Raw genomic sequence first — 25905 nt, 5'->3', positions numbered from 1 at the left:
AGGCTCCTTGATCGCGATCGCAGCACGCCGCAGGTTGACGTCTGCACAGTATTCTGAAAACGCTAAAAACAAGAACTGAAGCCAGCTCAATAAAAAAAAAGGTTACAAATATTGTACCAGCAATAATAAGCTGTAAAATTGAAATATTGTTCAATTTTAACCATATTTTGCGAATCTAAATTGGTAGCCAATAGATTATGCAGTTTTGAGAGTTGCAGACGATCAGCAGACGATAATAACTTAATCCAGATCGTTGGATCGTGTAGCCGCGACCAGTGTTGATCGCCATCAAGAAATACGATTCGGATCGGCCCCAATCGCTATCAGAAGTGTACGTGACAGCATTATCACACTACCACTTTCGATCGCGATGAAGCCCGATCCGGATCGAAATTCTGGACCTCGATTGGCTCCCTCGCGCAGATAGCGCAAAGGAACCAATCGCGACCGAGAAATTCGATCCGGATTGGTCTTTATCGCGATCAAACGTGCGCTGTGTGACACGCGTATGCACTGTTGGTCAACGTTTTCATGCAGGCATGGGTTTCTATTGTCTCTCACTTGAAATAGCTTACTAAATATATCGAGTCCTCAGACGTTGTAAGTTAAAAGCACACATGAATGGGGGCGAAATGCAAGAACACCCGTGTACTTAGATTTATGTGCACGTTGAAGAACCACAGGTTGTCCATATTTCCGGAGTTACCCACTTTACGGCGTGCCTCATAATCAGATTGTGGTGTTGGCAAGTAAACCGCATAAATTAATTAATTTTTTTAAAGGCACACATGTGCTATATCTATGTATAATCTTTGATAAGATACCCCAAGCGAATATATTGAACTGGTATGCTGAGACGTCTGGCTGGTCTTTGTTTATAGTCTAGGTATTTTACCGCATTCGTGGCCCAGTTACAAATGATGTCGTTCAAAGTGAATTTTGTATTGAGGTAGTACTGGTTGACGTGCAACCACTCAACAAACACAAGTACGTTTTTTTTTTTTTCGCTGGTGGAAACTGAAAGCCAGTTCCACGCAATCTCCAACCAATGCCATTTCGCCAACCTATAGTGTAGTAGACTCTACTCCAACCCTAACATTTAGCTTAGGAACAGCAGCGAAACTAAAACCGAAAGCAAAATAATCCGAAGAATGGCCGTACCGGCAGCCACGCCGCCATACATTCCGGTTCCGGTTTGCCGGTGCGTGCGCCGGGTGTGGTGTGATCGCGTGTGTGCCGCTGTTCTGCGTTTGCCTGTGTGTGTTTTTCTCACGATCGGCACGAAGAGTCCGGCACAACCGATTCCCTGTCTAGACGCGCGGCGGCCCACCGTGCACCGATTGTCATCTGTCAGCACACCAGAGATACAGTGTAGTCACTGATAAATGATCCTGCTTCTACGTTCGTTCTCTTTAGCTTGTTCCAAGTCGAACTCACACATCGTCCTCTCGTCGGTCGTGTCTGCACATCGAAGAAGTCTGGTCATGGCCGCTAAGGTGGGAATTCCGCAAATTCTTGCAAAAGCTCGTTGATCGTCTTCCCGGCGCTTCGCGAGCGAAGCCATGCCGGCACGCGGGTAGGAAAGTCGGCAACCGCGGAACGTAGCGCTGTCGCCTTCCGTGCATTGCGCGAGACACGCATTCGCTTTACTAAAAAGGAAAAAAAAAAAAAAAGAAAAACATGCAAGCAGGTGTTGTGAGCCACGCGACATAGGGCAATCCTTCGACCCGCGGTGATACCGCATGCTAGAGGTCAACCGCTGGCCGTTCGTCAGATTGTGCTTATTCACGCTTACTATGGGTGTCGAGTTACGCCGCAGACCATCGCGCAAAGGTAGTAAAATAAACTTAGCGCAGCATTAAGTTTAATTTCGAGTCGTCTCTGATTGTTGGCGGTTGCTGTATTTTGCTCGTAGAGGTTACACATTCCCGGCTAGGAAGTTGCCTTGCGTAGTCGGGGACGTAGACCGCCCGGAAGCGCGGAGAGGATGACGCCTTTCTTAACGATTCTCACTTAACCGAACGCTGCAGATTCTCTTTTGTCCTTGCAGTGCACTCGTTACCCAGCAAGATGCACATATTGTCGTGCTCACGTAGCCCTTCCAGAATAACGACAAAAAAGGGCCATTTTTATTCTGACGTTTACAGCCGAATGTTGCGGGGTCACGCATCCGGGAGGAGGCGAAAAATACAATAAGGAATGGAAATTCGTAGCGCGTGTCCTTACGGGTCATCGAAGCGTGGAGGAGTGCGGTGCAAAGCGATGCAAGTGGGCCGTATATCCGCGGGTCACGTGTGCACACGGAACTATACTACATTCCTGCGTGTGGCTGTTCGGTAAGCACAGGGTTGAGGTGTTCATCTCGTGCGGTTGAGTAAGCCTTCGCAGTTTAAGGAAAGTTGCGCAGGCGGAATACTCGGGCTATACAAAGCATTATCGGACGTAGCACTCACATAACAGGCAAGCTTATAAGCGTTTTCGTCGCTTCGATGGGTAAAATCCAAGGCTCATGTCCAGTGTTGGGCACTGGCTGGTTGCAAAGCTCAAGTTTTTGTGGGCATTACTTCGTCTTATAGGTGGGGAAAGCCACTTAAATCCACAGCACTGTGCCAGTTCAAGTAGATGCCTTCCTTGCCCATATTGAAAGCAGATGCATGCACGAATTGTTGGCATCTGTGCAGCCTTGCAGAAAACAAGGGAATGGGCTCACAGAGGCATCGGTCAATATGTCCAGAGAGCATCTTCCTTTGGCAAGCATGCTCTGGGTGTAACTGGAATGGGGCTAAGAGTGCGCACCACCTTGAAAGCAGCTGGTCCCTTTATCTCGTGCCAAAAATCTCTGCTGCTCTGGGAGGGCCAGTCATAAAAAGGGCATTGCCCATTGATACGTTCGAGATAAGGCCAGCTTGGGTGACTCCGCAGTAAACTTAGAAGCCGCATAAAATACTGGTAGCTTGACTGGAAAATCTTCAAGCTTTCATCCCTTGCGCTAATATGATAAAAAAGAAAGTACCAAGGTTACATCACTGCTCCTCATGTCAATATGCTACAATATAACATTCTGCCATGGCCATAGCCCTAGTTTTTTACAGCTTGATGCCAGACAACTATACTTACACACTTACTTTGTAAGTGAGGTGCTGATGTGGCCATGTATTGGCACTGGGCACCATGTGGCTGCTGATGTGAGCCATGGGTTTCTTCAAGCTTGTTAAACTTTGTTTGTGTATTCAGCAGAGCAAATCCCTGCTCCCACAATAGATTTCAAGAGCCTCCTTCACCAATAACGATGTAGGAGAAACTAGGTGTGGCTCAGGCATTTTCTGATTCTATTGCATGACGCTTTGAAGTCAATTGGTTATATCATGGTTGCCAGCAAGACGCTGCCAAAACTTGGATAACAGCTTCGTATCGTGATTTACATAACACAAGGTTGAGTATCATGCAGCTTTGTTCAATGTTTGTTTTGCCTGTTCTGACTGTATTTCAGTTTGCTTAGTATTGTACAAAACAGTAATTCTTGTCAAGACATATGAGAATGTTGTGTAGAATTAAAAAAAAACTTCTGTTGCAGGAAGAGATGTAAGAAAATTTGTTTAGTGACTGCTTTCCTATCTGTGTTAATAAGTAAATAATGTTAGATTTATGTTGGGGCCTAAGTCACAGGGTAGCTAGCACCCAGGAGCGTGCTAGCAATCTTGAGCTCATGTTATGTATGACAATTTTGCTAAGTGCCAGTTTAAATATTGCATGTGTATATCTCATGGCTGAAGCGTGGCACATTTCTAGCCTAGGGGTGTTGAAATAGGGAAATTTCCTAATCGAATATGAAAAGCACCTTTAAGAAGTCATACTGAATACTTTTGCATTCCTAACCACAGTCAGAGATAAAGGATGTGTGGAGTCTATTTGGTGAGATAAAGGCCTACTTATATTATTTGACGCTTGCCTATAATGCCATAACGAACTGGTCGTCTTGCCAAGTGAAAAGCCTGCATATTATAAACCGCAGCTTCAGTAATCAGGTGGGCCAGTGACGGTAATGAAACAGTGAAAGAGCACATCAGCAAATGCACATCAAGTTCTGTGTTTGCTGAAGGAGCTAACCATAATTCTACAGCACCGCGCATTGTTTTAATAGGATGCAAACATGGCAAGTCTGTGAAATAATAAAATGTTTTGCCTAAATAGAGACAACAGATACGCAGACTGCTTAAAAAGTGGAGCATTTTTAGCAAATGGCAAGAAATTATTTGCCCCGTCAGATCGATCAGGAACTCGTGCTTGTTCGCAACAAGTGCAAGAATTTCCTGCAACAGAATAATTTGCAACAGCCAGCACTTGCATTGGTCTTTCTCCCCTGAGATTCCCTTCGTAACTGAACAGAAATGAATATATTGGATCATTTTGAATGGGGAACTCTTCACCCGAATACAAAACAAATATTAAAATTACTCATTTGGAGGAATGCTAAATGATGGGGCAAGAAAAGACAACACAAGGGTGGAGGCCTTGTTAGTCCGTGCTCTTTTGTTGTCTTACCTGTACCGTCACTTAGCACTCCTCCAAATAAGTTTTAAAATGTACCAAGCTCAATTTGCAACCCTTCCGCAAACTATTAAAGTGCATTCTGAAAAAAAAATACAGCATGCAACAGGACCATTGAAAAAGAAAACAATAAAGGTGTGGACTATCAACTGCTGGTTTATTCATAGGCAGGACCTTTCTGCCATGTATGTATATAAATCAGTTCTATGAATAAACCTGCAGTTGGGAGCCAGCGCCTGTGCGTTATTATTATTTTTTTTTTCTTGTCTTTCATTGGTCCTGTTGCTGCGCAGTTTTTCTCAGAATTTTGCTCAGCCAATCAGCCCAGCTTCACATTTTTGTATGGCAAAGGCCATTCAATTCGAACTGAGAATTTTCAATATCTGCCAACCTTTATGAATTTCTTATGCAGTTTCAGTACGAGAGCAGTTATTAGCTGTGGGTTAATGGGATTAGGGATCACCATCAGTCCTTGATTTGTTTTCACAAGAATGCAGTACCTCTAGTTCACGGTAATAAGGGAATTAGAATACGCATTAGTATCACATGTGGCAATACGTAGTTTGGAATGATGGTCACTGCAAAATGTAATTTAGCACCACCTATTTTTCATTCAAGGTCAGTGATCACAATACCAAGTGATTATGAACACGTGTTATGTACGTGAGAAATTTTGGGCACGTTTTTACTTACTCTAACCCTGTAGTGATAGCTGTGGTGGCCCAAAGGATCATTCAAACATTAGAGGAACAGTTGCACGTGGTGAAAGTCTGAACTATGTTGAAACATGTGGTAAGAAAATTGCCAGAATGCACTGAAAATAACCGTGCCCTTCCTGTATAGCTGCTACAGCATAGTTGTATTGGTGGCAGAAAGTCCTAAAGGATGGTATGCATGCTTAGCAAGCTGACATTACATTCTTAAAGCAAGCAGTGCAAACTGCTACACAACAGAAAGAAAGGGCGAACACTGTGTCTCTCTGTGTTTTTTCTGTTGTGTAGATTTTTGTACTGATTGCCTCAAGAAAGTGCTAAGCCTGTTAAAGTTGTAGGTGAAGGTTTACTAAGTGTTTTAATGTGACAGCGTTAAAGGCCCCGTGTTGCAGCAAATCCGGCGTCGGTGTTGACGGCAGCAACATTGCCCTTATGAGAAAAAATGATCCCAAACCACTCTTCCCAATCCACGCAGGCCCTCTGCGTGGCTCGTAGGCATTACTGAAGTAATTATATTCTTCAAAGTAAAATACATCAAAAATTCGTAAAGTACGACTTACACACAACCTCTTCACATGAAAGCATTGGATTGTAATATGAATATATGAGAAAATGTTGTTTTCATGTACTACATGTTGTTTACTCATACAGTGGATGCTTCTAATTCAGTTGAATGATTACATTAAAATGAGTGCACTTGGTTTCACACTGAGCCCACCTCTCTTCAAGGGCTCTTAACTTCTTGATTGTGCTAGCAGTCCTCCAATTCCTCGAAATCTTCGTGTGAAAGTAATTTGGATCATTAAAGCCGGCACATTTCATGATAAGGAGAAAAATCAGGAAGTCCTGCTCTGAGTAACCCACGTAATGCCACATTTGTGCGAACTGTTGAATTTGAATGCTTACTTGAGTGTTTCATTTCAAGAGCAAGAAATAGGTGACATTTAAACTGTTCAATATCTAGCACTGAATTAAATTGAATTCTGGTGTCTTACATGCCAAAACCATAATTTCATTATGAGGCACATCGTTGTAAGGGACTCCTGATTAATTTAGACCACCTGGGGTTCTTTAATGTGCACCCAATGCATGGTACACAGGCATTTTTTGCATTTCACCCCCATTGAAATGCGGCCGCTGTGTCCGGGATTTCATCATGCGACCTCGTACTTAGCAGCGCAATACCATAGCAACTAAGCCACCGTGGTGGATATCTAGCGTTAATTAAGGCCCATATTGTTACTTTGATGTATATATACTTTCATACTGTTTGTTTATGTATTTAATGGATCACATAAGAGTTCTGCATGCTATGTCCCTTTTTGCAGTTCATTATCACCTCATGTGGTACACAATTTACCACTAGTTCGAGAGGGTTTGGCCGTATTGCGATCACTTCAGGCACTTCAAAATGTGCATGTATCAATAGCACGTCTGCTGCAGCTGCTAAATGCAAAGCATGCATCTTCATACAGTCACTTTGGGAACAAAATTTGGCTAAAAATATCGTTCTGAGAATTCAAGCATGTAAGTTAATGCTGTCTTCACCCTTTGAATTTCACTTTCAGTAGTGTTAAGACCTTGAAGTAGTACAGTGGGATGTACTGCATAGACTCAGCTGTTTACATCGTGGTGTGTGACAAGGCGCCATTCCCAGTCTACATTGCTGAGAGGTTCATGTTACATGGCTGTTGAGGTACAGCACACTTTGCACAATGACATATAATGCCTCATTTCTCCTTCACAATCCATCACTGTGGCTCTGTAAGTGTGGTGTTTTACTGCTTAACAGTAAGTTGTAGGTTTGACTCCCAGTTGTTGCAGCTGCATTTTGATAGGCACAGAATGCAAAACTGTTGACGCAATGATTTTCATGCTTGCTGACACCAACCTGTTCAAATTTATCCTGAGCCCATCACTACCATATGTCTTGTAGATTTGGGTCACATCAAAGTGGGAAACCACACCAGTTAGGCAATCCCTTTTCTCTAGCAATAAGCTTTCTGTTAGGCTGTCCTAAATTATCTTAGCTAAGTAACATTCTTTTTGCTTTAGGCTTCTTTGTTCAAATGGAAATGTATCCTTTAATCGGTGAGGTATTTATTCGTTAAACTCGGTTTTTTGTAGTGGCATTCCTTATTGTGTCTACACGTGTACCTATGTTACAAATCAACTTGAACGGCCCTGGGAGGCCTTAGCAGTGCAACATTTCGTTATTACCCATATTTCTCTGTGAGAGCTGCCTTTCATTTTTAGCCGAGAAAGCTCTTTGTTTCTTCCCACGCAGCCATTGTTCAGGCCAAAGGAAATATGTGTACGGGCATTCTTTTTGCTTCCTGAATGAATGTGTTTGACACTGACCGCTGGCTCCTGATAGCCTTGCGTTCGTTCAAGGACTGCAGAGACGGTCCACAATGAAGCCATGAATTTGAATGAAGAGCCTAATTCAGGCAGGTTAACACTAGCATAACCTACATAAGAGAAAAACAAAAGCACCTGTGTAGTGTTAGTCAGCTTAGTCGTGCGTGCATAGTTTGATGGGGCTGCAGCCACCTGTGGTTTGGGGGCATAGCATCTCTCAAGCACAGAATTAGAGGGGAAAGGAGGTGAACACGGTTGCAGCTGCTAGTCTGATCGAGGTCGCTAGTCTCCTCTCCCATTTCCTGTCAGGTTGCATGGCTTGTGCACTTTCTTTTGCTTTGTGCGGGTAAAACGGCTGCAGCGGGGGCCCGTGCATCCCATTTTCGAAGCTATCACGATGGAGGTAAGCTGGGGACTGGCTCTGCGAAGCTCTGCTGTGTGCTTTGAGTTTGTTTATTCTTCCCTTTGGCGTCACTAATTTGTGGGTTTTATGCTGGCATCAAGTTCGACACGGTTGCCTCGTTCACGCTGAACCAGTGTTGTGAAATTTCTGTGTACTAGTCTAAGTCTAGTGTAAAACATCGTGTGAAATTTTAAAAGAGTGTTAGGGAGAAGCGTAGAGAAATCGGAATGTGTCAGTATATATGGCAGAGCAAATGCACATAGGCAAGATTTTATTTGAGCTAGAGAAAGAAGTTAGTTGGGCAGGCTCAGCATCACATGAAGCAGATAGCTAGGGTCCGTCGAGAGTTACAGAATGAGTGCCAAGAAAAGGAAAATGGAGTCGAGTGTGGATGGATTAGGTGGTGTGATGAGATTTGGATATGTGCAGGCATAGAATGAAAGTGGCTGGTGCATTAAAGTGGTAAATAAAGATTCCCTACTATTCCTTTGTCCAGCAGTGGACTTGAACTAAGCTGATCATGACGATAATGTCAGAAACATGACTTGCCTTGATTTCACATAGTTACTTTATTTACACAGACTGGGTAGTTACGGTTTAATGACTGAATGCTGCGTTGTTGTATCATCATCATCATCATCAGCCTATTTATGTGCACTGCAGGACAAAGGCCTCTCCTTACGATCTCCAATTGCCCCTATCCTGCACCAAGCGATTCCAACTTGCGCTTGCAAATTTCCTGATTTCATCACGCCACCTAGTTTTCTGCCATCCTCGACTGCGCTTCCCTTCTCTTGGTGCCCATTCTGTTACTCTAATGGCTCACCGGTTGTCCATTCTATGCATTACATTACATTGAATTGAATTGAATTTTTGTTCTCCTTGAACAAATACACAAGGAAGGAGTAGCCACAAAAAGCCACTGAGATTAGTAGCTTGACAAGGTGGCTGCCCCTTTACACAGCAGCAGCAGCAGCAGTAGTTATGAAACAATTTTCATACAAATGACTGCTTTCATACAGATGTACGGACAATGATTGCACAACGGAACATAAGCATTTTGCAAAATACAAAAGAAAGCTTCACATTTATGAGCAAAATATATGAAAATAGATAAATAAATGCATCATAATTCACAGGAACTGATCTCGCATTGTTTTTTTAGACAACTGTGACACATCTACAGATTTGTTGGCAAGATTATTGAGCAGAGCTGAATATTGGCTATCCCCGTTTGCTCTCTGATCCACACTGCTCTCTTCCTGTCACTTAAAGTAATGCCTAACATTTTTCATTCCATCTCTCTTTGCACAGCTCTTAACTTGTTCTCGAGCTTCTTTGTCGTCCTCCAAGTTTCTGCCCCATATCTTAGCACCGGTAGAATGCAGTGATTGTGCACTTCTTTTTTTTTTTCAATGATGGTGGTAAAGATTTTTGTATAGCCACTCAGGAAGGCAAAATGTTTCTGTAACCTGCACTTCTTGTCTATACCCACTGTTTTAAAGGGATATGTCTAAGGATGTGCATGGAAATATGTTAAGGAAGAATCTGCTAAGCTGTTGTCTCTGCTTCAGCAGGGCTCATAAGGATGCATGTTTCCATGTCCCCATATTTAACACTTCCATCATTGCTTTATCCTTGCAGAGGCAAGCGATCCTTCTGGGTGTGTACCAGGACAAGGAGAAGGACAAGGAGGGGGACTTTGTGCTCACTCCTAGCACCAAGCAGTTTGCTGCCAGCACCAAGTTGACCGACCTTCTGGAACTGTGAGTTTCGCACGTGTGCACAAGCTTCACATTGACTGGTTTTAAACTGGTGGATGGGAACTAAACAGGAACGCTACATCTGTTTAGTCTGATCAAGTGTGCTTTAAAACTCCCTTTTCTGTCAGTTGCAGGATAAAAGTTGATTTCTAAATGAGAAAATGAAGGCCAAACTTCTCTTTTTAATATTCTGTGCCAAATTCTCAGTGCTAGTACATCTGTGTGACATCTGTGCTTTCAAAGTATTTTCTCGTATTTGGGCCGTTTTTCTGCAGCAAGTGTTACAATACCCTCTTACTTCAGTGTTTGGCTGCTTTAGAATACACTGTAGTCCATCTTTACCGATAAAAAATAGCTAGGCCTATGCAATCAATCCATGACATCACGGTGAGTTTGAAGGAAGTGTCGCCTCTCACATTTTTTTCATGCGTCTCTTTTGGTTTTCTAAGCCACTTGTCTCAATAAGAGTGGCTTTTTTGTATTGTGAATCCATAATTTACAGATACAGCTCCAGTCACTTTTCCCTTTAGTGCACCTTTAAAGGGACTGGCCACCATCTGGAATGTGTTTTGGGGCTGTGCTGCCAATATAGAGGTCATGTCTCACACTGACCTCTATGCAAGCATCTATCTATCTCTATCTTTTAAATGGGCACCACTGAAGAGAAATCTCAGGTTAGGCATGGTTGGTGAACTGCACTTCTAGAATACTAAAAATGTCAGCATTGCTGCCTGTGGAGTCTAGATAAGCCAGAAAAGAGCACAGAGGTGATAACATGGGCTAGGTTTATTTTTACTTATTTAGCAATACTGCCGACCTCACGAGAGATTGTAGCAGGGATTGCATACATGTAAATTCAAAAGAAATACAATCAAATCAGTTTTGCAATGCAAAACACTGAAGTAATCAATACATAAAGATCAGTAGTAGCAATGCGACAAATCAGGACAAGACTACAAATTACGACAATTGCAATGGTAAGGTGTGCAATGATGCCATCAGGTTATGGAAACGCAAAATCCGGATACAGGTTAAAAAAAAAAGAAAGGCACTTTGCATAAACTGCTCAGCCTGTAGATCCATTTCCACCATAGTTAAGAACATATCTAAAGATGAAGCATTAGTAACACAAGGACTTACTTGGTCCCATTTTCGTATGGTTTGAGGGAAATATGAATATCTGAAACAATTTGAGTTGACAGTGTATTCATTAAATGTTTGAGAGTGCCTCTAGCGTGTTGATCTAGAATGATTGTATGAAATTAGTCGAGACATGTCACTTATTGTCACCATGAAATAATTGAATCAAACACTTTAGTCTTGCTAGTTTTGCCCGACTTTGCAGTGTTAATAACCCAGCTTTCTTTAGTAATTCAGTCAGAGAATTCATTAGCTTGTGTCTGTTACTATAAATGAACCTTATTGCTTTCCTCTGCACCCCTTCCATTCTTGCAATATGTTCCAAACAATACTGGTGTACTCTAGCACTGGTCTAACAAGCATTTTGTAGGCCAGCAGCTTTGCTAAAATACACTAGTGAGAGGTGTGTTGTTAATAATCTGAGTAAAATCAGGTTATTTGTTTCTTTCTAGTTGTGGTAAGCGTTACAGATTTTTGACCATTTACAGTCATCTGCCACTCCTGACACCAAGAAAAGACAGGCTCTGCGGCCATGTTTAGTACAGGGTGATCATCATCAGAATTGATTTCATGGTACAAAATGTCGTCAGCGAACAGATAGATGTTAACATGTAATCTGGAAGGCAAATCGTTTATGCATGTTATAAATAAAACAGGGCCCAGTATACTGCCCTGGGGCACTCCCGATGTAACAGGGGCTAAAGTGGTATCTTCGTTATGAATATGCACGAATTGCGAGTGGTCAGTCAGATAGTTTTCTGTCCATTTAACAATGAGCCTTCTTCTAGCGTACACTGAAGCTTCCTAATTAGCTTTTGTGTGGTACATAATCAAAAGCCTTGGACTTGTCCAATAAAATTACTTCTGTTTGTTTCCTATTATCTTAACCTTGTGCAATGTCGTGTGTTTGTTGTTAGTTTGCTTGGATTTGGGTTCCTATTTTCTTTTTAATCTTACGATGTGTCACTTCAGCCACAGCTTTAGTCACTTCCCTGGTGTAGCCAAAGTGGGCAGTTTATTTAGAAGCAGAAGCTATCTTGCATCAAGTGTGTACACAATTTCTTTACTGCGTATCCGAGCCACAACCCGAAAATTGCTCTTTTTACTGCTTTGGCATGCATGGAAAGAGAGGCCTGTTCCCTTTAGGTTTATACATCCAACACACGTTTGGAAAAACTCACGGCCATGTCCAAGAACCTACTGGCATGTTCCTTCAGAAGCTTATAAGTAATTACTAGGGGGTTCAAACACTTTGCAAAACAGCATGAGAAAAAAGAGATACATACCTTCATGTATCGGTTGTTGTGTTGCCCAGATTCTTGGTGACCTGTTTATAAGTGTGTATTTATCGAGATTTTCCCTAGACTAAATGGGTCGCTTGTGTTATGAACATCTAGGTTTGTTGATGTACCTAAATGGTATGGGCAGAACTTCATACTGTGTAGAACTGATGGCAACGATTTTGATGATGCTGTCTCAAGCACCTTGTCCATTTTTAAATTTTGTTTTCGAGGGCTGGGGATAAGGGGAGTGTGGAAGTAGCAACGAAATCTTCACTTCAAATATGCAAAGTGTCTTGGCTCAGACAATGTTCATGCCACAAGCCATACAATGAGTTGTACATGTCATTAGTAACGCCTTTCCTCTGTGCTTGTCACATTTGTGGTGTCATTTTTGTTGCACTTTTTCTTAGTTCCACCTCTGTCATCCAGCCAAAAATCATGCGCATAAGTGGAAGTTGTGTTTATGTTTTGCATTTTCAAGGACGTTGTGCAGCTTCTCAACTGTTTTCTTTGCAGGACCAAGGGTTCTTTCAAGAAAGGTGAAACAAGGACATTCTATGGCCTTGATGAGGTAAGGAATAATATATTTATTCATTGAAGTCTTCTATCGCTTCAATTCTGGCTGATTGGACTCATGTGGTACATCAAAGCTGACATTCGGACAGATTTCTCATTGTCATGATTTCTCGCTTTCTTTATTGGAAATTACCCATTGTCTTATCCACAGAGAGGTAGAACCTTACTGTTACTAAAACAAGGCATAAAATGCACCACTCAGTGCTAAATTTATTTAATGTTTTTGATTTGCTCTTCTGCATTTTCTGTAGCAGTTAGTAAGTTATTCTGATTCATTATCTCAGAGAGCACTGTAAAACTGTTGCCACACTACCTGGTACAATAACACATCTACAGGTGTTCCGCCTTTGTCACTTTCCCTTCATTGCCTCAGAGAGCTGGGTGCAAGTACAGTGGAGCCTCGATATATCGAACAGCGCAGCGATTGCAAAATATTTTGATATAGCCAGAATTCTATATATAATATTGCGTAAGAAACACATCAAAATCTTGCACAAATCGATCATTGAACGAAGAGCACAATCGGGGACCGTTATTCGGAGTGCGCGTTCAGTTGCGCCGCGCGCCATTGGCCTAGGCTGGGCCGCGTGAAGTTGGCATGGCCTAAGCCAATTGTGTGCGGCTCAACCGAATGTGCACTCAGAACAACGATCCCCGATCGCACCCCATTCGTGGCGCAGTAAGTACTCACTTGAAGCTTCACACAATCTATTTATGTGTTTGGCTGAAAGTACTGCAGCAGTGTAGCCTGCTTTTTATTGGTAGCCGTGTGCTTAACCATGGCATCCTCAGCATAGTTAAACGATCCGCAAGCAATAGGTCGGTGCCTTCTATTGCACCGCAGTAGCGGTGAAGAAAGACCACAGCAGCTACAGTATCAGTTGAAATCGGGAGCGGGGCATCAGCAACGCTTGCGGGATCAACCTTGGCAACGTCTTCAAGTTTTAATGCTACTTCTGCTGCGATCTCCACATTCCATCAAACAAAGCATTTTGAAACACTGTCAATAACAAAGTATGAAGTGGCCTCTATGAGGCATCTATGAGTGAGCCCAGTGAGTGTGCGCTGTCGTGCGTCTTTGCGGTTGCAAGCAGCCATACCTCGCGAGGTACAGCAGGCGCAGAGCGCAGCACTGAAGAGGAGTAAGTGTGGTAAATGCAATGCATCCATACCTGACCTCAACCTCAACCTTGACCTCAACGAGCTGCGGTGCCCTCACCCAGCGGTATCACACAGCCGTTGCAGTATCTACACTACGTAGCGGACCGCAGCTACCTGTAGCTGTACTGCATTTGCACTGCATTTGCTTTGTGCACGACAGGGCTGGAGTGCATGCTCATGCTCACATGCTCCATTCTGGCCGTGCTATATGGTGGTGTGGACTGGCTTTGTCCTTTACCAGCTTTACCAACGGAAAGTAGCCACATACAAATTGTAAATTTCGAAGTGCTATTAAGAGCTCAACGCAAAGCGAAGTCTGCCAAGGCATCTAACCAGGAGCGGCCAGAAATGAGTGCACGCTGGCAAGTGTGCGTGTGTCTTTGTGTGGTTCCAGACTAGCCGAATGTTAAAACTAATTGAAATTAGCAAGACCCAATGGCCACAACACTGATAACATGATGGCCAGTTCAATTCCTACATGGGCGGCTGCGCCTGAATGTGAACAGACGATGGTCAGCTTTTTCTCCAAGTATGTAATTATTGTCAAAATTCGAAAGCAGACTTTCTTTTACTGCAGCCTGTTTAATAAACTGCGTCAATAAATATAGAGAATAACAGTCGTAAAAAGTGCACCGATCCAAACACCCTTCTTGATTGATGTAGCTATTGGCCAATAGCAGCCACGTATGGGAATCTCCTATCTGACGAAATAAAGCACCCAGGAAATAGTGAGGAGCAGGCTCCACTGGAAAAAGAGCATTTGAAAAAAAAAGGTGACTTCGTGCTCCGCTTGCAGCCCCATGCGCCGCGGACAACTGCAAAATTTGGCTGAGATGTTCACAACAGCAAATGTTATCTGCGAACTGTACTTTTTCACCAAGCCCAAGGGGTGATTCAGGACCTCTTTAAATGTTTCAATCACCATTGAAACAAATATTGAATGCTTTACTCTTGTACGCCTACATCAAACAAAATATTGTATATTCATCTATATCAATTAATATATCAGCACCACGTGCATCCTGACAAAACAACACCAAAGCTTATCCCCTTCACCTACTGAAGTCGTATATATGTTACACACATGAATAGTAAAAGCACCTCCACACGAAGCATATTTGGCGCTAAAATAAAAAAATTTTGCCATCAGGAGGCATGGGGGCCTGTATAAAGTTTCATTTCAATATTTGATGTAAGTCATTGTTTTAAAAAAGGTCCAAGGTGTTTACCAACCGGGGAAACAGGAAAGACTGGGAATTCTCAGGAAATTCGAATAGTATGGAAATACTCAGGAAAAACTCAGGGAATTTGTTCTTTTATCAGGGAAAATTAGCTGCAACTTTATTGAAAGTGAACGAAAGTCGCGCTAATGCTGGCTCCAGTAAAGGAAGAATTGCAACAAATCGTATTTGACGCTGTGTCGTCGCCTTGTGGAGTTTCAATAGTACAGTCAATGACTGATTTTCCAGACGCCCGTTTTTCCTGGCATACCCAATAATTTGCACGGTTTCGCAGCACCACCACGTACCCCCATAGAGTCAGTGTATAAGAACATCTGAAACTAAGGATGCCAGAACACTTCGCCGAGCGATATTTCGCACATTTTGCCGTGCGTGCAGACCTGAAACGGCATTAACCAAAGCCACCACTGCCGCCATTTTGATTATCTCGCTACCTCGAACCGGCGCTCTAGTACACAGATCCACTGGCATCCGTAGCCACCACCGTGGTAACGTTACACCCAGCAGCTTCTATGTTCGCTTTAAGCTTCTTGCTCTGCGGTGCCATGTTTTTCATTGAAATAATTCGCCGCTGTCAGGAATGACACCGACTCTGCCTTTCTAATCCTCCAGATTGGCTTCGAAGCTTGGAAAACACAACGCATTGCATAATGTCAGTTTTCGAAAGTCAGCTTCGCCTCAATACAGCAATGTTAGGCGGTGAAGAATACGCAAACTATTGCGGTGAAGCTTAGGAAGCGTGTGAAGGGGCAATTGTCACGGGACACAGTATGTATTGCTTAATTATACGTACATGCATTCCTGTCTCCTGTCGCACTATGAGCACTGATATGCCTAATAAGTTGACTGGCAGGCCTCTGGAGCTTTTTTGGATGTGCCTGTGGCGATTAATATATATTAATGATATTGTACAAGTAATCGCTCACCCCATTCAATCACGATTGTTTGCTGATGATTGTGTTTTATTTAATGAAATTAAATGCCACGAAGATCAAGTCCACTTACATTCTACCCTTCAGAGCATTGATTCCTGATGCCAGCAATGGAACATGGAGCTCAACATTAATAAAACAAGTTCTATGAGAATTACTAAAAAAAAAGAAAAAGCACCCTTTACCGTTTACTTATGATCTTGCATCTCAACCCTTATCCGAAGTCTAGGAATGTAGGTACCTGGGGGTTATCATAACGCATAATCTTTCCTGGAATAAACATATCTTTGCTACATGTGCTTCAGGTTTAAGAAAACTTGGTCTGCTCAAGCATAAATTAAAAATGGCACCTCCGGAAACCAAGCTCTTGGCTTACAACTCTATTATAAGGCCTACACTAGAATATGCGGCAATTGTTTGGGACCTGTACACGAAACGCAACATCGATGCATTAGAAAAAATTCAGCGAAAAGCTGTGTGCTTTATATTTTCTAAATACCGTCCAACTGACTCTCCCTCAAACTTAATGAAAATGACTAATATACAAACACTAAAATTGCAAAGGAAAATTCAAAGGATTAAGTTCCTCTATCACCTTCAGAATAATCAGCTATCTCTTATTAATCCGCAGCAATACATACAACCACTAACAGGGCGACTAACAAGGAACTGGCGTGCCAAGTCATTTACTCCGTATTTTGCCAGGACCAACACCTTTAAATATTCCTTGTCTCCTTGCACAATAACTGAATGGAATAACTTGCCCATATCGCTTCTTATTAACACTGAAAGCATTGAATGCGTTGACAGCTGAATATGCGACAGTTGAAAAATGTTGTTTGCTTCTTTTTAATCTTGTTTTGTTGCAGTGTTTCTGAAATTTTTATTTTTATTTTCCTGCAATCATTGCCATGTAATTAATTCTTGTTATTTCTGTTTTGCTACTCACATACTCTTGTATTTCCTTGCTGTTTTTTTTCCTGTACTTCTGCCCATCCTGCAAGGGCTGTTACAAGGCCTGCAGTATTTTCTAAATAAAATAAATAAATTTGAGCCCTTAAGGGCAGTCAAATGCTATTCACAGCGTGTTTACAGGAGGTATTCAGAGACCTGGATTGGGAAGAATTGGGGATAAAAGTTAATGGAGAATACCTTAGTAACTTGCGATTCGCTGATGATATTGCCTTGCTTAGTAACTCAGGGGACCAATTACAATGCATGCTCACTGATCTGGAGAGGCAAAGCAGAAGAGTAGGTCTAAAAATTAATCTGCAGAAAACTAAAGTAATGTTTAACAGTCTCGGAAGAGAACAGCAATTTACAATAGGCAGCGAGGCACTGGAAGTCGTAAGGGAATACACCTACTTGGGGCAGGTAGTGACGGCGGATCCGGATCATGAGACGGAAATAATCAGAAGAATAAGAATGGGCTGGGGTGCGTTTGGCAGGCATTCTCAGATCATGAACAGCAGGTTGCCATTATCCCTCAAGAGAAAAGTATATAATAGCTGTGTCTTACCAGTACTCACCTACGGAGCAGAAACCTGGAGGCTTACGAAAAGAGTTCTGCTCAAATTGAGGACGACGCAACGAGCTATGGAAAGAAGAATGATAGGTGTAACGTTAAGGGATAAGAAAAGAGCAGATTGGGTGAGGGAACAAACGCCAGGTAATGACATCTTAGTTGAAATCAAGAAAAAGAAATGGGCATGGGCAGGACATGTAATGAGGAGGGAAGATAACCGATGGTCATTAAGGGTTACGGACTGGATCCCAAGGGAAGGGAAGCGTAGCAGGGGACGGCAGAAAGTTAGGTGGGCGGATGAAATTAAGACGTTTGCAGGGACAACATGGCCACAATTAGTACATGACCGGGGTTGTTGGAGAAGTATGGGAGAGGCCTTTGCCCTGCAGTGGGCGTAACCAGGCTGATGATGATGATGATGATGATGATGAAGGGCAGTTGACATGCATTCCTCTTTTTGGACTGCCAGGTTTTTTGGACATTTTCACAGCCCTTAGGGAGTCCAAAATATATGACATCTGTACAATTGACCAAGAGAGTGCTTCAAATGGTCCGTGGGGCGAATGGGTGGTGGAAGGAGGACGAGAACAGAAAGGATCCATGCATTGAGGAATTAACGGGAAAGGAACGCAAAAAACAAAGTGTTGACTGACGCCGAGATGCAGGTGTCCCTCGTCCTAACCAAAATAAACTCTTCAAAGTAGTGCAACCCCACACTGAGGTGTTGTGTACAGGTTGAGAGTATGTCACGACAGTTGAGGTTGACTTTCCAGCTGCTGAGAGAGAATCTTAGTTGTGACGAAGTTCAGGTCTCATACCAATGAGCTTGCTATCAGTTGATAGAAGTAGCTCATATTCGAAAATATTTGCTTCTGTGTGCATCTCCTTTTCATTGGTATTTGAAAATGTTCAACTCAATTTGGAATGGAGTTTGCCATTTTTTTCAAATATACTTTATTCGTTGTGCATTTTACTAACGTCTTGCTTCTGTTTTCTTTTGAATAAAATAAACGTTACACGTTACTATTGAAACTGGATTAAGTAATTTTTTGTTTCAACATGCTTACTAGAGAGTGACAGCATCGCAGTGGCAGTGTCAGTCATCTTGACATATAACAAAGTTCTGTCTCATTCAGAAAATTTTGCAATGGCACTCGGGGGAAACCTGAAAAACTCAGGGAATTTGGAAATGTCAACTTGGTAGACACCCTGGTTCCAAAATATAGCATACCTTTCAGAAGCTACATTATGTTTTGCTTCCATAAATGCGCAGCATACTTTATAAAGTACATCATCATAGCTTTTCAAATAATAAAGCGCAATTTGTAAACCTTTCTGAATCGAGTTGCAGTGTGAAAAGACCACTTCGTGCAAAAAATCAGATCTGGCTGGTAGTTTTCTATTGAGCCTTAATGGTTTGACATGAGTATCCTTGGCTGTAGTCGGACACTACAAGTGACCCGAAGAGCTTGAATCATTTATCCAACTCAGCAGCATAGCTCACGGAGATTTCATTATTTTTCAGTGTATTTCGACGAATAAGGTTTGGTTCCCCCTCCTTGAATTGTCCTTGTATTTTGAGTCAAATATTCTCTACAAACCTTACACTAAGAACATTGCATGTGAACTTGGTAAACATGCTGCTGAACTCGCTGCAATGTGCAATTGACCTTGCAGAAGTACCCGATCGCCTCTGTTGTGCACCTGGGTCCTCGACAAGTTGAGGTTCGGGAGCTCGAGGAGTGCGACGAAGCTGCGGAGAGCGTTCGTAATGCTGTTGCTGGTGAGTGTGCAAGCACACCGGTTCCTGTATTGGTGAAACACTAATGCCACATACCGTATGTACTGCACCGTGCCAGCTGTTGTCTGCATTTCATAAAACATTAGGCATCAGCGAACACTAAAACTACGTGTCAGTGTTAAAGTGTAAATTTCTTTAATTTGAGGTTTTAAAATTTCAACTCTAAAAACAACTTCACAATTTCCCAGAGCATTCCGGGTGGATAATATCTTCTTAGTAAGCACTTATAAACAAATTGCACTTAGGTCGGGCCATAATAGCATGGTTGTGAGTGCCAGTGTGTACGCCGCAGATCGTACAGAGAGCAATGCATTGACGTGGCTCACAGCGTCCGAGATTTGCTTGTGTTGTGTTTTGGATGCCATAGCTGACCATGCTTAGTGCCTGCAGCCGGCGCCCACAAATTAAAAACAAAAGTGTTAAAAAATACAGATATCGGACCTGAGCCAAAAAAATAAAAGAGTCAGTTCCACCAGAAAGGGGGAGCACTTATGGCGATAGCAAAGAGACTACATGAATTAAGGTTCATAGCTTTATTTGTATCACCAGCTCTTAGGCAAACATTAACAGATCTCACTCGTTGACCACAAACTCGCAGTCACAATGCAAGCGAGCACTTTGTTGCGTGTCTCGGAAATTTGACATTATGTGACCACCAACACTAGACGCATGGGAACAAGAAGATGTGCGTGAAAGCACCATCTGTTTCGGCTTGCCACGGAGACATTACTTCCAAGATATATACGGTGTGTGACCCGCACATGGACATGTGCAGAGGAGAAGGCAGATAGGCCCACGTTCCTATAGCCTACGCAAACCAGGAGTTATTTGTTTTTCCATGTGTGTTGAGAGGTTTGGAAACTTTTGGGGGCACTAGCAGCACTCCATGTTGAAGGAGGATTGGACGAGAAGGGGAACAAGAAAGGGAGAATATAGTGCTACCTTGAAACTTAACTAGGGGCCCTAGTTTTGGTCGGATGTCGGCACTACTGGAGTGTTGCACAATTTTGTGCCATAATAAATTACGGGCACTTGCAGAGGCAGTGTTCAAAATGTAAGAGATTAGAGCGCTAGTCAAACTTCGGTTAAAGGTGTGTCTGAATCTGACAGCATGCTTTTGTGGCAGTAAAAATGCCACTCATTGGGAAGGATTGCTCGTAATAATTAGTGCATATGCTGCAGTTGTGTAAATGCAAACCACAGTGGGGAAAAAAAAGTTACACTTGATATTAGTGCAACACAATTTTTAATATAACATGCACCTATGAGCATCTACCATTGTTTGAGACATTGTTAAAACAACCTAGACTTTGGATCGGAAAATTACACAGCCCGAGAAAAGCTCCTGTTACTTCACTGCTAATGCCACTTCAAAATTATGTTGCCAAGTTGACCAAAGCAGAAATTTTGCATCATTTTGTGGAGGAAGTCGTAGGAGCTTGGAGGCTAGCTTCAACGATACCTCAAGTAGAACTCTTATTTTTCCAGGCTTCCCAATCTGCCAAACAGTCAAAGTTAAGTAGTCATTTCAGACGGTGCCTGACGTTGGTAGCGGAAGAATTCCAACGTAAATGTGTAACAGCATGTAAAAAAGCCTTAGATCAAATTGATAGATTTCTATTTCTATAGGCACATTAACGAAAGTGTTAAGCACACTGAATTTTGTCTGACACTTTAGGAAAGTAATATTGTTTGACAGTCTCAATTTAAGTCTGAAGTCCCAATTTAATCAGGTGCATGAAGCCATTGTCAAAGGTAAAAAAAAATTAAACCATTTGTATGCAGCAAATTCATATTTTGCATGCTTGCATTTGTTTGAAAATTTTGCGAGTAAGCCATACAAAACATGGAATATTGTGCGAAGGATGCAACACAATGCTTTGCTGGATGCCTACCAACCAGGAAAAACAGAAATTCTCAGGAATTTTGCATAGTCTGGAAATACTCGGGGTAAACACGGGAATTTGTCCTTACATCTGGGAAAATTAGCTGTAATTTTGTTGGAAGGGAATGCAAGTTGCGCGAATGCTGACTCGAGTAACAGAGGAATCGTAACAAGACGTCTTTGACGCCGTGTCGTCAGTTTGAGGAGTCGCCAGTGTACAGTCAACAACAGATTTTCTGGACACCCGATTTTTGGTACATGCCCGATAATTAGGACGGCTTCGCGGCACCACCACATACTCCATAGAGTCAATGTATAAGAATGCCTGAAATTTCGGATGCAAGAAACCTTCGCCGTCCAATTTTCTGGACTTTTTGCTGTGACTGCAGGTCCGAAACTGCATTAATCAAAACCACCACCACCGCCACCATTTTGATTGTCTCGCCACCTCAAACCGGCGCTCTCGCACACAGATACGCTGGCAGCCGTAGCCGCCATCGTGGCAACACTAGGCCTAGCTGCTTCAGCGTTCACTATTAAGCTTCTTGTCATTTGGTGCCGTATTTTCATTGAAAGAGTTTGCTGCTGCCAGCAATGGCATAGACTCCAACGTGTTGCATAATGCTGGTTCCCGAAAGGTAGCTCCGCCTCAACACAGGAATGTTAAGCGGTGAAGCATACGCGAAGTATTGCTGTGAAGCGTAACCCTTTACTGCACAATTTTTTCTTTTGCTATAAAATTATTCATGTTGTTGCAGGGACCCATAACAATAGCCGTACTAACAAAAAAAAACTTCAGTGGACTTTTACAGTTTGTATTAGCAAAAAAAGGGTATGTTGTTGCATATTTGTAACAACGTGCACATAAAGAAAAAGTTGAGGAAATCCCGATTTGTTGCGTTTCAAACTGTAAGATTTATTTACATGACAATCAGCAAGGAGGAACACATGGTACAATAGAAAGCTATTTCACTTGCTTGCTGAAAAAGGTTGGTTCTATACCTTGAGCAGCAATCAGTAAGTAATGAGAAACGGTGCACTCATTTTGTGGTGTGGTACACAAAAAAGCAATTGCTCTTGTTTGTGGAACAGAGATGCGCTCCACACTTAACACAGTAGATCATGCAGATTCCCGTGCAGCCAAGAAGCTTGCAGCGCTGCCACTTCTTGCTCCAAAGAACCCAGTGACCTACCTGAGGAAAGAAATGAAAATAATGAGCACTGAGACAAAGCTGTATGGATGAGAAATACTATGTGATCTACCCTGACATCCTGAATTGGAGTTGGAGCTGATGGTCCCCTTTTTTCTTCTCCTCAGAGGCTTGTTCTACTAACTCATTGCTAGGCCTTCCTTGCTTTTTCAGTGCCGTCTTCCCAGCTTTGCAGCCAACGGAAGCAGCCTTTCTCTCTACTGATCACATTTGTTCATGACGTTCCTCTTGTAAAGCAACCAAGCATTTATAGCCATCAAGTCAAGGATGTGCAGAAAAACACTAAAATAATATCTCTTTGACCTCAGGTAGGGACGGTAAATGAAGATGAGGGAGTCCAAAAGGTTGATGCCTCCCATGTGCTTGTTGTAGATGTAGTGCAGGGCATGGTATCTCACTCTGCTCTTTTTTTTAACGAGTATACCTTGATGCACTTGTAGCAGACTGTGCCGATGAAGGAGGAGAGCAAGGTCGGTTATCTTGCCACCTTGCACATGACAGTTCAATTCCATCCACAACTGCAACCCTCTCTTCAAAATGTCCTTATCCTTCTTTTTTTCATTTCCTGCTCACTAGGCAGGCTCACTCCAGGGAACCAGTTTATCAGCACAGTATCAATGCAGTGTACAGAGTGTTTTTCTAGGTATGCCTGCAAACTTGGGCAGTTGAGTTGAAATAGTTGTCGAAGTACACTCTGTGGTGTACGCCTCTCAGAACCATTCTACTCAAGCGAGCAACATTTCCACTTGCTCCACAGTCAGGCTCTCCTGAAAGTCGTTGTGCTGAGTTCTCCTGTCCGGTATACACCTCCAATTTTCAGGAGAAGCTGCTTACACCTGAGAGCATGAAAACTTTGTAACCACATTTTTTGGACTTCTTGAGACACTACTGCTTGAAGGAGCTTCTACCTTTAAAGGGTGTGATCTGTTCATCAATAGATAGACGCTCTTCAAGAGGCACAAGCGACAACTGTTCATTGATGGTATCAATGAGAGGCCGCACCTTCGCAAGCCGATCTCTTCCTGGAACGTCCTTTGGGCCGAGAGTACTATTGTCAGTGAAGTGGACATTATGCTTCAGTTTTTCAAAGCGACCCACAGGAAAGCTGTCTGCCACTTGGCTAACCCTGGTCTCTGCACTCCAGTACCACCTCGTGTTCCTCATTTGAGTGATTGACATCCACATGCACGTCCAAATAAACACTTCCATCTCTTCTGCGGTGGTACAAAGGGGCTGACTCACGTCTTTCTGGAGCACGTACAAATTGCTCTGATCTGCAATTAGTAAAATCAGCGAGCCGGGGAAGAGAAACTTCAAGTATTGGAATGGTGTCTCTAGTTGTGAAATGTACTCTGGGCAAAGTGTGTTCTCCGGGCAAAGTTAACTGTCTGCGGATCTCCCATTAGATTTGCCTCATTCCAAATGATCCTTCTCTTAGCTTGTGTAGGGGGCTGGTCAGGTGTTGTGCCATTTGCTGTACCTTCATCCTTATCAGAGCATGCACTCGACTTGCTTGTGCTGTCATTTAGCTTTTCGAGGTCAGGTTGAACATCTGCAGCACAAACGGACAGCGATATACAGGGAATAAAATTAGTGGTAAAACAAAGCGAAATGCAGATGTAGAAAACAGGGTGCCTCTGTATTTTGAAAGCAGGCGTAAACGCTATGTACGGTGTCTTCGCGTTATAGCCAAAAATTCAGAATACCGAAGCACAGACATAAGAGTGGAGCCGTAATGATGCGAGACAGCAGCGTGTGTGTGCACACACCGTGATGAAGAAATTCGGGCATTCCACTATACAATACACTGCCCAGACGATGAATCGAAACAGACTTACACTCGGGGTCATCGTTTATCCCGGAAAGTTCACGGTCTTCGCTATCTGACGGAATTGCTTGGCCATAAAAGCATTTAGGATCCATTTCTAGTTCCATAACAAAAAACAAACCCAGTGAGCACGTTGTTGCAAATACACACCGTAGCAACTTTCTATCGCAAGAAACAAACTATTGCGAGAAAATAATGTTTTTTGGCATCTACATGATTAGGCAGATGTGTTTCACAGCTCAACATTTTTTTCTATGGTTTATACCATTCAGAAAGGCATTTATAACTGGCAAAAGTTACCTGTATAGCTGTGTGCTGGCACGAGCAGCGTCCACCATGTTTGTTTGTTTCGTTGAGCAGAATGAGCACAGAGGGCAGCAAAAGAAGGCGCATTTTTCAAACTATTGTTGCAGAAATGCAACAGTGTGTACGGGAAGAGCCAACTGAACTTAGCTTTTGTTTTTATGGCCGTTTATTGGCACGTCCAGCACGTATCAGTGTGTTGCATATATGCAATGCACTGATAAGCGTGGGAAGGGCCAATTGTCATGGCATACAGTATGTATTCCTTCATTATACACGTGTGCACCTGCCGTCTCCTGTCACCTTCAGAGCTTTTTCAGACGTGCCCGTGGCGATTTAAGCCCTTAAGGGCAGTAAAAGATACGCATTCATTTCTTTCGGACTGCCCGATTTTTCGGACATTCACTGTACAATTGACCAAGAGGATGCTTCAAATATTCCATGGAGCGAACGTGCAGTGGAAGGAGGACGAGAACAGAAAGGACCGACGCATTGAGGAATGAGCGGGGAAAGGAAGTGTGCCGCCACTTCTTTGAAGGAGCTTGAGCTCAAAAAACAAAGTCTTGGACCATGCCGAGACGCAGGTTGCCCTCATCCCAACCAAAATAAACAATTTAAAGCAGTGAAATGCAACTCTGAGGCATTGTGAACGGGCTGAGAGTATGTCAGGACAGTTGAGGTGGACTTTACAGCAGCTGATGAAGAATCTCACTTGCGACAAAGTTTGTGCCTCATACCAATGAGCTTCCTGTCAGGTGATAGAAATGGCTCATATTCAAAAATATTTGCTTCTGTATGTATCTCTTTGTATTTGAGTATGTTCAACTTGGTTTGCAATGGTCTTTGGCACTTCTTCAAAGTTATTTTATTCACTCTGAATTTTACTAACGCCTCCCTTCTGTTTCCTTTTTGAATAAATTAAACACTACTCCTCACTATTGAAAGTGGATTAAGTATTTATTTTTATTTTTAACATGCTTACTAGAAAATGATAGTATCGGGCGACATGGTGTCAGCCCGTTTTGACACAAAACAGAGTTATTTATTTATTTAGTATATATGTATTTCAACATACTGTCAACCCTTTGACAGGGTTATTACAGGAGTGGAATGCAGAAAGAAACAGTAATAATAGTAATTGTCAAGGTAGATATGCTAAACAAGTACAAATAAGAAGGAAAAATATACATACAAAGGAAGTATGAATACGAGTATTGACAAGCATGCCCAA

General features: G+C 42.6%; 1 protein-coding gene and 1 pseudogene across 1 annotated transcript in view; one reads left to right on the top strand and one right to left on the bottom strand.

Moving 5' to 3' along the window:
- Positions 1-1189: 1189 nt before the first annotated feature.
- The window catches only part of LOC142587406 (cytosol aminopeptidase-like), a 97410-nt gene continuing 72694 nt past the window's right edge, over positions 1190-25905 (top strand). Inside the window, exons 1-4 of the mRNA XM_075698401.1 lie at positions 1190-1496; positions 9670-9791; positions 12728-12782; positions 19324-19429. Coding sequence (XP_075554516.1) covers positions 1386-1496; positions 9670-9791; positions 12728-12782; positions 19324-19429 — 394 coding nt within the window. The 5' untranslated portion in view covers positions 1190-1385. The remainder of the gene's footprint in view (positions 1497-9669; positions 9792-12727; positions 12783-19323; positions 19430-25905) is intronic.
- LOC142589005 (uncharacterized) lies at positions 22370-22902 on the bottom strand (annotated as a pseudogene).

The sequence above is a fragment of the Dermacentor variabilis genome, chromosome 7 (genome assembly GCF_050947875.1).
Source record: "Dermacentor variabilis isolate Ectoservices chromosome 7, ASM5094787v1, whole genome shotgun sequence".
Classification (NCBI taxonomy): domain Eukaryota; kingdom Metazoa; phylum Arthropoda; class Arachnida; order Ixodida; family Ixodidae; genus Dermacentor; species Dermacentor variabilis.
Note: the sequence above shows the minus strand (reverse complement) of the source record. Positions and strands in the feature narration are given on the sequence as shown.